The sequence below is a fragment of the Elgaria multicarinata genome, chromosome 4 (assembly GCF_023053635.1).
Source record: "Elgaria multicarinata webbii isolate HBS135686 ecotype San Diego chromosome 4, rElgMul1.1.pri, whole genome shotgun sequence".
In the NCBI taxonomy this organism is placed as follows: domain Eukaryota; kingdom Metazoa; phylum Chordata; class Lepidosauria; order Squamata; family Anguidae; genus Elgaria; species Elgaria multicarinata.
This window is the reverse complement of record NC_086174.1, coordinates 64,646,090-64,657,903: the sequence shown is the minus strand read 5'-3', so window position 1 is coordinate 64,657,903 and position 11,814 is coordinate 64,646,090. Positions and strand designations below refer to the sequence as shown.

General features: G+C 39.9%; 1 protein-coding gene across 1 annotated transcript; it reads right to left on the bottom strand.

The window, feature by feature from the left end:
• Positions 1 to 277: 277 nt before the first annotated feature.
• Positions 278 to 11,074, bottom strand: MPC1 (mitochondrial pyruvate carrier 1). Its single transcript, XM_063124457.1, has 5 exons — positions 10,848 to 11,074; positions 4,719 to 4,722; positions 3,698 to 3,794; positions 1,985 to 2,117; positions 278 to 1,851 (listed from the first exon to the last, which is right to left on the bottom strand). Exons 1-5 carry the CDS (start codon positions 10,916 to 10,918, stop codon positions 1,833 to 1,835), a joined length of 324 nt encoding a protein of 107 aa, XP_062980527.1. The 5' UTR covers positions 10,919 to 11,074; the 3' UTR covers positions 278 to 1,832.
• Positions 11,075 to 11,814: the final 740 nt, after the last annotated feature.

The following is an 11,814-nucleotide window of genomic DNA, read 5'->3' as shown; positions in this document are numbered from 1 at the left end:
CCTATTAACTTAAATTTAAACCTTGCTGTTTTAATTCAATATTTTAACCTATATAAATTTTTGCTGTGTGGTTTTATCCTGGTTGTGCTTTTTATATTGTATTTTGTATTTGTGTTTTTATGCTCTTCATGATTTTAATTTTTGTGAACCGCCCAGAGAGCTTCGGCTATCGGGCGGTTTAAAAATGTAATAAATAAATAAATACAATGGATTCCATCCTTCCTCCAGGACGCAATTCCACACTAGTAAATCAGTACAAAGGAAGACAAAACATATGTATGTTTTTACCAACGTATTCATTAGCTTGGATGTCATTACAACAGAAGTGAACTTCATACATGAGAAGTCCCATCCATCATAGATATTCCATAAATGGTATCTTCTTTTGTACAATCCAGTAACACAAGCTAAGTACCACTTTTAATTAATATTGTTGAAAACAGTCATTACAAAATTCCCTCACAATAGTTTATTGCCATTAGGTAGATTAAAACTTTCAAATTATAACTTCTCCCATTGGAAAACTTTACTGCCCCAAAGTTGTTGCACTAAAAATAAATTTGTTAAATACGATCTGTATATAGTGCTTTACATTTGCTGATAAATGTCACAAGTGGATGAGAAGGAAGTGATTAGAACATTGATCTGCTAGAACTATCAAGTTAGACATAAAGTATTCTTCAGCTCTTTCTGTCCAGAAGTCTTCATTTATATCTGTGGATGCTTTTTTATGTTAAATAGTTTTACAAGAAGACTCTAGCAACAACTTAGAGATAAATAATGTGAAATTAGCACATTCACACAAACTTAATATCTACAACATTCAGAGTGTTTGTAACTAATGGGACATTTCAAATAAACTACTACCGATGACACAGCCTACACGCAATGAGATGTAGGTCTGCACTCACTTTGCTTACTGGTCACACTTGGCCACAGGCCATAGGACGTCTAGGCACTGGATGTATCTTTTGCAGAGTGCGTACATGCAAGAATTCTCTTGCACAAAGCTCCAAACTGTGCTATTAACCCATATAAGATCAAATAAATTACCCCATACTTCAGCCAAAATGTTGGAATATACAAAAGTAGGCTCTGTGAAAACATTAAGTTCTTACGTCCAAAGTGTAGATGTCTAAATAGACCTGAAGCAGGATAGGTAGTTTGTTTGAACCAGTCCATAAATCATGAGGAACTTCCATTGCTGTTCTTAAGTTTATTTCTCTTTTTAGGGTGGGGGGAATTTCTTACTTTTAGTAATAGGTTAAGTGAGCAGAAATACAATGTTCAAATTAGCAACCTGAGAGCAATTAATAAGTACCTGCTTTCAGTCTGCATTGCATTGCCGATGTGGAGGCCCAACATACAATTTAACTGTAAAAAACAGTCAGTAATGAGTGTTCCTGAATGCAAGTACTATTTTATGGAGTACATTTGTGCGCTTGACTGCTAAACACCCATCGCTAAATTTGTAAAAATCAAATTGCACAAATTAGGTCAGTGCCTGTTTTTTTTTGCAGTTTTTAATTAACAGTTCTTATACCTCTGAAGAGAGTGTGTATGTGTGTATGAACTGAACAATTTCATACATATAAAAATGTAGTACATTATAAGGCAGCATAGTGTTTGATGTAATGTTTTCAGCTGCTATGTATTACTTTTTAAAAGGCAGGCAATAAGATATAATGAATGGATGGCACTGAATGTGGGCATGAATGTTTTTATGGTGATGCAAAAATATTAGACACAGCAACTGTAAATGGCAAAGACCTTCCTTGCTTGTAATCTGTGAAGAAGAGCACCTTTTCCATTTTTCCTTGTTAAAAAAATGCTCAATTCTTTTTTTCCAGGCTGCCAAGAAAAGAAAAGAAAGGGAAAAGTGAAGTTGATACAGTAAAAGTCTCCAACTAAGTAGCAGATAAAAGTTAGAGGTATGATGAAAGGCTGGTTTCATTGTAACGCCAGAATTTTAAAGTTTACTCACTTGAATTTGATCAATCTTCCACCTTGGATAAGTTGTGCGAACTCATTAGTAAAGTGACAAGCAAACAGCAACCAGTTCCTGGGCTGCACCTTGTATGCAAACCTCATGAAAGTCAATGAATAACAGCAAAGTGCTGAAAAAGCAAAGTGATCATGCATTTAGTGGATTCAGGAATCCTGACCAGAAGCAGTTTCCTATTATTTCTATTTTTAATATGTTCCAAACCAACCTCGCTTTACACTGTTTGACACCCTATTTACATTTTAACAATTATTATTGTTACTACAAGTGGAACCTCCAACAAAATCATGCACAATCTTCTAACAGGAACGTTCCTATTCAAGGTGCCTGCCAGCCAGTCATCTCCTCAAGACACTATAAGGAGCTTAAGCTGGGCATTCTATTCCCTCTGTTTTTAATTTCCAAATGACACTCAAAATTCTATTCATGCTACTAAGTATGCTCAATCCTCACTGGACTGTTAAAACCCATGACGAGCACTATACACAGGTTTATAACCTTAGGATTTGTTTTGTTTAAAATGTACTTCTGTAACCCTCAGGATTTCTCTAAGCATGCAGATAACCATCCACTTGCTTCTCAATGGCCCCATTTTGGTTCTTTATCTGTTGGCAGATAAGGGGGGAGTAATTCCAGAGGGAGAGATTTAAGTTAGCAACCAGAATCTTATATGATTTCCTTACTAGCAATGTTAGCTGCAGGGTCTTTTTAAAGGATCCAAGATATGGCTCACAGAAACTTTATTTATAAGTGTGAATTTATGTTTGACATTCAAATGTAAAATAACCTTTTGGCAGTATTGTAGGAAACCAAAGAGACCCACTTCCAAATTGGAAGAACGTTCTTACATTCTATATAAAAACCTACTCAAGCTTTCTTGGCAATAATACCAGGAATGGAAAACGTTATTCTAGCAAGTTAACCAATCACTGTGTAGTACTCAGTATTGGATGGAGAAAGTTCTTTCCTCATAACTTTATTCAGTGGGACTAGATCCACATTACGTGGTCACTTAACAGTCCTCCAAGTTCTTTAAATGATTACAAATACATCTCCCCTATCTGACAGAGAAGAGTTAAGGAAAAGAGCTAGTCTCTTTTACTGTCTCAATGTACAATTGTGACACACTCCCCACACACTATCCTCCTCACGTAAATTGTACTCACCCAGCCGGTTAAACAGCTGTTTGGCAGGAAGGGGGGAGCATGATTGTGATAGTAGGAACAGTTTATAGTGAGGGAGAGTGGACAGTGCGCAGTAAGGGAGAGTTAACTATCCCCTTGCTGCATGCATCCTCCCAGTGAGGGGGGCAATGAGGGGATGCTACCCCTGACCCCACCCAGCACAGGTCCTGAACACTGGCACGTAGCCCTGACCGACCATCCACCACCACATGTGTCTCTCGGGTGAAGAAAGGTTGTCCACCCCTGTTGCAGAACATGCCAGTTTCATTGTATCAGAGTCTAGATACCATTACATGTAGCATGCACAATTAAGTAGTTTGCTGACACTTTAGGAGCTACTCACACCAGATCTACACCAAGCAGGATATGACACTTTGAAAACAGTTTGAAAACTGTATCTGGAGTGTGTCCTTGGCCACAACAGTTGTCTCTACTGTTATAAACCATTTTAAAGCAGTAGTGTAGATCCTGCCTCAGTTTCATCTCTAGGTCACATTTTACTACTTGCCAAATGTCATTCGGCCACTGATGATCTCTGGCGATTTCTTCATGTCATTGATAGCAGCAATAGGCAGTCCCCAGTTGGCCACTGGACCCCAAAAGTGCTATAATGAAGAGACAAAAGGAAGGAGTTTATTTCTTCCTCCTGCTGATACATATCTATTTTAAACCCAGAATTTCTAAAAGTAACCAGAGCCAGCTTACATCTTAATAAACATGCTTCTCTTACAGACTATGGAGAAGGAACATGCAGGGGAAAGGGTATTATCTTCTCTCCCTACACTTCTGAAGTCAAATTAAAGTATTAGCAAAGCACAAGGTTTTCTTTTCTAAGATGTAGCTTCATATTCTTATCTGTTCACAAGTTATCATATAACCCAGCACTATTCCCAGGCAGAGCCAGGTCTGATACCAGAGACCATTTTAACAGGGCATGCCAAATATTATTTTTCTGCAACTCCTTTAGTGGTTGCGGTTATACATATTAAAGGCAAAAAGGATTTTTATGCAAATGCCTCCCAATGCAGTTTACTATATAAAACAGACAATGCAGTGACTAATTTGAAGGAGCATTCCTGAATACACTTTTGCAGGTACATAAGCAAAGTCCATGGCACAATATTTTTACATGAATTAGCCTGACGAGTTAGGGAACTGTATCATTCCTTTAAAACTAGGTATTTAGTACTTTTTGTGCCTTGTTTAGCAGTGGGAGGTGAGGATACTGAGCATCATACCCAATTAAAGGGGAAAACATCTAGAAGTTTCTTTCTCCACAAGAGAATGGCCAAGAAGCAAATCTGTCCATGCACTTCTCAAGTGATAATTTGTGGTGAATCAGAGGGTAAGCTATTAGATAGAGGGTTGTGGGTGTGATATAATGGAGCAAAAGAATGAACATTTTATCCAACTAATCATCCCTGTAGAAGTGTAGCACCCCACTTCTATGGGATTTTAGGACTAATTCATAACTATGCAAGAACTGCAGAATTAAAAGTTTCTGAAAGAAAGCAGCAGCAGTGTCTTACCGTACTGTTTTATGAGAAGTCATAGTCGTTCATCATTTAAGAGGACACATGAAAGAGAAAATAAGAGAATCATTTGTCTTCATGAAATAACTTTTCGTAAGTATATCCAGGATGCCAGATAAATTTCTTCACAAACTTGTCAAAGTACTTTAGTATGCTAATTCAGCAACTAATTGCTAATATGAATTTTCAAGTTTAAAAAGGAATAATTTCAATCAGCAAGGATTGTTCCAGATCCAGGCAATGTTAGTGGAGACACTGGGCAGGATCCAACGGGGTTCTCCAACACACAGATGGCCTTGAGGCATCCATGGATCCTACGACTGGAGCTCTTCCAGAACATGCCCTGAAACAAGGAGGAACAATTGTTTCTTGAAGGAACATGACCTGCTCCTTCTAGAAACAAGTGTTTCTGCTTGTTTTGGGGCTTGGCCCCAGAAGCGCAACATTACAACCACCAGCAGTAGGGGCTGCCCATAGAAGAGCCCCTGTTGGATCCAGCCCTCAGTCCTGCTGAAATCACGTTTTTAACACATTTTATTATATTTTTAAAAATATGTTCATTACAGAAAAAAGCTTCTTGTGACAAAATCAAAACAGTTTTATTTTACGGCATATTAAGTAAAACTGCTGCATCTATAAAATATGCATTATTTAGCTGATTGTCAATAAAGTTTCAAATTTTGAAAAAGAACCATAGGATTGGATCTAAACTTACACTTAAAAGAGTTCCATTGGTGCTGTAGAAAAGGAGCACAGCCACAATTTTAGTTGATTTCTTCTTCTTGCTGCATACACTCATGCAGACATAAATAAACATAAACACACACACACACACACCTGAAAAGCTTATCTCAAAAGAGTTGGAGAGCCCTCCAAAACAGCATGGGAGTTAACACAAGGGCAGGCAGGGGAGAATCAATAAAAATTGCCTATGAACCTACTTGCATTGGAAAATGTTCCAATTAAAAGTTTTCCAGAAAACCCGTATCACATGCAAACCAGGAATTGTGGTTTGATTTAAAATTAAACACACTAGCAAAACCACCCATGGTTTGTTGTTAGCTATTTAGTAACTAACTAGACTTTCTTTTAAACCATGATTCCTAGTTTGCAAATAATGGCAAGCCAGGAATCTACTAAAGCAAAACTGAATTGTGGTTTATTCCTCTTCCTGGACATAGGGGGAGGAGGGGTAAGTACACACGCCTGAGGCTTTGCATAGGCTACTTTCTCCTCATACATGTAGTACTTTCTGCTCATGTGTGTAAAGTTCACAGAGTGAGAAACTTCAATCTATATAGATTAAACAAAAACCACAACAAATATAATTTTAAGCAAGTTACCAAGAAGTTGGTATATACAGATCTACAATATATACTGCCAATTTCAGGTGTTTGTTTTGATTTAAATCCCTGAATGGCTTGGGAGGTAGATATCAAGGGCATCTTTCCTCTGTATACCCTCCCTCATGCCCTCTGTATAATGCATAGAAGCTGCATTATACAGAGTCAGACCATCGGTCTACTGAGTCCAGTACTGTCAACATTGACTGGCAGTGGCTCTCCATGGTTTCAGATAGGACCCTTTCCGAGCCCTACCTGGAGATGCTGGAGATTGAACCTGGGCCTTCTGCATGGAAAGCATTTTCTACCCACTCAGCTATGGCCCCTCCTCTAAATTCTACACCTGAGGTCGTACTGCAGGTGCCACTGGTGCCTTCCAGGAGCAGACCAGTCACAACATTGTGACATGCCCTTCCCTAAGAGGTCCACCAGGCTCAAATGTTGCACTCCATTAGGCCAAAATGTTGGTTTGCCAGAAAGCTCTGAATTGAGCTAATTTTGCTTTGTTTAACTTAGTTTCTATCTGTCAGCAATTGGCATTATTAGTTGCTGTTAGTCAGTCACTATTATTTAGTCTTTTTAAAAAATTATTCTTTACAGAGAAGGAATTTTCATTTCTTTTGTTTTGCTACCACTATATTATGCTGTAGATTATTTGTCTTGTGCATATAATGTTTGTTTCAGTGTTTTCTTGTAAGCTCCATTGAATTATCCCAGATAACTGAAGGAAGGATATAAATTATTTTAATCAGCACCAGACCGACTCCATTGTCCAAATTCCTCCTTTCCCTCTGGCAACTTTTGCAGGTTCAGACGTGTTGCTAGGCACTTAAAAAGATGCGGGTCCCAGGCCCATAAGCATGAATTGGCACGTACCGATTTATATCTACATATACAAATTTAGAATTAGTAAGACTCATTCAAATTTTACAATAGGCAAAGCCAGCCAATTATTTTTTCATCCAAATCACATCAAATAAAATAAATGCCTCAATTAATTTTACACCAGGCACAGATCCCAAAGTGGTAGTTCCTTTTCAATTATAGTAATTTGCAATGGTATGAAAAAATGCAACAACAACAAGAGTATGGCTGATAGTTTTTCCTGATCTCTTTCACATACCACACCCACAAAAATGGTGACCTTTGTACAAAAATGGGAAAGCCAGGGTGGCATAGTGGGTGTGATAGCATATGAAGAGGATTAATGCTTCACTCCCTAGCTGCAATCATCTGTGAAATTTGCCCCCTGTGTGGCATAAGAAAAAAGATTTCATTGGCACTAATTAACATTCAGGGCTCTAAGAAATAAATCTAGGTGTAGGCAGGCCTGGAGCTGCCAAAAGCTGACAGGACAAACATGTACCATGGGGCTGTAACTAAACTGCAGAATACCCAATTCATTCTAGCACAGGCGACTGAAGTTGCTTCTGGAAACAGTAACACGGCTTTCTTATTCCATATAACAATCCATTTCTCAGCATCCTGTGTATGTTAATTAAATTTAGGGTCTCTATTCAGCCTGTTTATTTTCTGATGTTCTTGCAAGTCAACAGAGTTTACCCTACTTAATGATAAACCATAGTACATTTACACTTATTTAAATCTATGATGCAACCACACTTAGAATACTGTGTACAGTTTTGGTCACCATACCTCAAAAAGGATATTGTAGAGCTAAAACGGCAGCTAAAATGGTCAAGAGGCTAGAGCAACTCCTCTATGAGGAAAGGTTACAGATTTTTTTTTTTGGGGGGGGGGTTAGCTTAGAAAAAAGGCAACTAAAGAGGACATGATGGAAGTATATAAAATTGTGCATTGTGTGGAAAAAGTGGATAGTGAGACTTTTCTCCCTCTCTCGTAATACCAGAATCCAATTAATCAGGATAGATAAAAGGAAGTACTACTTCACACAATGCATAGTTAAAACTATGGAATTTGCTATAACAAGATGTAGCAATAGCCACCAATTTCGGTGGCTTTAAAAAAAGAAATTAGACAAATTCATGGATAAAGCTATAAATGGCTACTAGCCATGATGACTATATTTTACCTATAGTATCAGAAACAGGATACATCTATATGCCAGTTGCTAGCTATTACATTCATGTCCTGCTATGGACTTGCCATAGATCTGGCTGGCCATTGTGAACAAATGCTGGGCTAGATATACCTTTGATCTTATCTAGCATGACTCTTCTTATGAGTAACCAAAAAAATTCAAGTTCATGTTTTTGCAGTAGATCTTGCACAGCTCAAGAAGGGGTAGAAATATTGATTGCTCTATAAACCCTATGCCCATTCTTTCAAGAGGCTTTGGCTTTCTACGTGTTTCATAATGGCATTATTGTACACGAAATCTAAACTGCCTTTTCAACACTAGAAATCAATTTTAGGGGCAAAATACAGTTTACCACCCATTAGTATAATGACAATATGCCAGGCAATCATAGCTTTAGGTAACTTACGCAACAATAACTTGTATTTCTCTTACCAAACTTTACTGCCTAAAAATACTTCAGATGCACTCCTGAAAGGCCTTTGTAACCAGCATATCTACTAAACCTGTATTCCAACCTTATTACACCAGAGCAGGCCAATTTGTTCTGATGTACAGATGGAGAAGATACACTGAGCAAAAATTACATCAGTAGGATCATGTCTACACCAGCATTTCCTCTCTACTTGTTACAAAACAGATGTATGCACAGGAAGAAAATTAATTCCATGCTAATTCTAGAACTCTGTATTAAAACCCGAAAACCCTTCTCTGACCTTCACTTCAATCTGCTCCATAGATTCTGAGGGTGTTAAATACCTCTCTTAAGAAAAAACTATATTCTATCAGTCATGCGGTTACTGCGTGATTTCTTCACTACTCAAACTTGCTCAATCCCTATGTGTATCTACAAAAGACTGCACGCATTCTTGGGAAACAATTATGAAAATCTGCACACACAAAAAGAGCCAATTCTTGCTAGAATTTTAGCTTTCCAACACTATTAGAAGCTCATAGCCTTTTATGGGGGGGGTTGATCTAAATTAAATCTCATTGACTCGTCTGCAATGACACCCAAGTCAAGTTATTTTTCTCCTGTTAGCAATTAACTCATAGGAGTGCACGTATTTATATGAACGTTTTCCTACTACTAAATTACTTTGTACAATCATAGTGCCCTGGAGCAGGCTATGGAAAAGGTTTAACTTGCATTAGGATCACAAGCCAAAGATTTGGCGGACTTTTTTATTATTATTTTGAAGACCACTGTTTGCTCATCTTAGGAGCAATGTAGATTTGGCTTTACCAACAACTTCAACAGCTAACATTACATGACCAAAATAACTTATTTTCATACAAACAACGAATCCCTCCAAAGATGGTGCCAGGATACCCCTACTAAGTTCCTACAACTTATCTGAAGACAGTCATTTGGAAACTAAAGTCTTAAAAGCTCAGCTATACCTCTTCAAACCAGGAAATAACTTCCAAGTGTGTGTGGATGGGGGGGGGGGGTCATTTAAGCTTTGGAAGACGAAAATAGCTCTAGTTACTTCAACATGAATGATCTGTGGAACGTTTTCAGAAAACAAGGCTGCAAGATAAGGGCCAACAGTTTAGTGACAAACAAACAAACCTATTTACTCAGGAATAAGTCCCACTGAATTCAACATGACTTAATTCAGGTAAGTTTACAGCCTTAATAAAACATTCAGCAAGTGCAGTTTCCATCTCTGCAACACTAAAGCTTCACCTGTAGAAGCTGTAGAAGCTGCTTTGGTTCAGAATTCTTAAAGGGACAGAAGCCCTGTCCCTCAAACAGCCTAGTCACATCCAAATGGATTTTGAAAAGTAGCACAGCTTTCACATATTTAAACTACTGATGATGGAAGGGGGTGCTGCAGAAAGCCTTCTTGTGAGTCTATCCCCACTCATCAACAAGGTCACATTGGTTCACAAGCAGTAGTGTACTCTTAGTCCTTCACATAAACTGGTTGAGCCCATGATTCCACTGTGGAACTGGGATGCTGGGTTCTTCCAAACGGACAACTCCTAGTTCTACCAATGACAAGATGTTTTGCAGCTATTCTGTCTATTCCTCAACAGATTCTTGGTGGAAAGAAAAAGAGACATAAGCATCAGCAGAAATACACAGGAGGGTTAGAAATGGAAGGGTGCTTTCAAGCAAAGCTTTCATTCTACAATCACACTGCCTCATTCATGGAATTTTACTGGGGGGGGGGCGGTCTGGACAACGTTAGCTTCAATCTGTAGTCTTCCCATCTTTTTTCCAATTTCTTTTGATTATTAGCGATTGGAGGTCTCTGTCTGAAATTACCCAATGATTATATTGTTTGAATCCTCCCCAGTGGTAAAATTCCTTCAACTGAAGCAGCGCAATTGCAAAACAAAGGCCTCTGGAACGTTTTGGTAATCCGAGTTCAGGTGCATCCCGGTTCCCGCTCACAGTCTCGCTACTAAGGACACTGATAGCACGTAGGAAGCTGCCTTGCAATGAGTCAGACCCTGGGTCCACCTAGCTCAGTACGTTTGCCACTGACTGGCAGCGGCTCTCCAGGGTAACGAGAGAGGGAGAAACTTGCCTGAATCCAGATCCCCTTCCACCCATGAATATGAAATAACGCGTTGCGCACGGAGCATCTTCCAGCATCCCCCAAAAGTGGGGGATTTGGACGTGGTGCGCAAATGCGTAAAGGCCTGAGAAGGAGCGGAGACTGGAAAAGGTGAGGCGCTATTCCTCGTCACCTTCTCTCGCTTTCCTACCTCATGAGGTAATCCCTGAAGTCCTTGCTTCGCACATAGTCAGCGGCCTTGCGGGCCAACGCCGCCGCCATGGCGGAGAACGGCTGGGAAGGAGCGGCGGAAGGGGAAAAACAGAGCGCGCCTCCACCAGCCGCGCCGCCGCCGCGTCTGCCGCTTCCAATGACAAACGCATCGACGCCGGGGTCGAGCCGCCCCTTCTGCTTTACGACAGCTCCTCAGTTGCCATGGCAACTCCGCCGCCCATTAGCTCACGCTACCGAGCCTCTTCTCCTAAATAATTTCCCAGTAGGCGGGAGATGAGGAAGGAAGCTTGCCGTAAAGTACGGACAGAGCCGCAATTTAAAGCGAACGGCTGTCAGCTCATGCCGCTTTACTAGGCGGCGGCTGTTACGTAAAGGTGGGCAGCGCTTCTCTGAGCCGCTATTGGTTGCGCGCGAGGAGCTGCTTGGTTCCTATTGGGTGAGCGGCGATGGCCCGGCATACTGTTGTGTTTCCTGACCTCCTGCCGTTGCTTTCAGTTTGCCTGTCAAGGGCAAGAAGAATGGCAGGGGTTAAAGCGGCCCCAGAGCGATTTTATTTAGCTATGCCTAGGCTTGAGGACACCAGCTGTGGAGAGAGTGCTCTTCTCCTCTAATTCAAGGACAAGGCTCCAGAATAGGATATAAAGTTAAGCGTGAAGAGTCTGATCTCTGGTGTCTGCCAAGGGACAAACCTGTTTTTAGAATGGAGTTCTTCTGTATCTTTAACGGTTGCGTAGAAAAGAGAATTTCAGCAGGTGTCATTTGCATGCATGCAGCACCTGGTGAATTCCCCTCTTCATCACAACAGTTAAAGCTGCCCTCTTTTATATCTGGTCAATTTAGACATTTTGGAAAATGAGGAATGACACAGGAAGCACAAATAACTCATGCTCACTGTTTCCCACACTTTCCCATGTAGTCCATAATACAAATTTTTGCATCTCCCC

Bases quoted from the DNA above. Each gene is read 5' to 3' on its own strand.
- MPC1 (XM_063124457.1), bottom strand. From the start codon at position 10,918: ATGGCGGCGGCGTTGGCCCGCAAGGCCGCTGACTATGTGCGAAGCAAG. The intron at 2,118-3,697 runs GCAAGTAGTAAA...TTGCTTTTTCAG, and splicing joins CAGTGGCCGAATGACATTTG to CACTTTGCTGTTATTCATTG.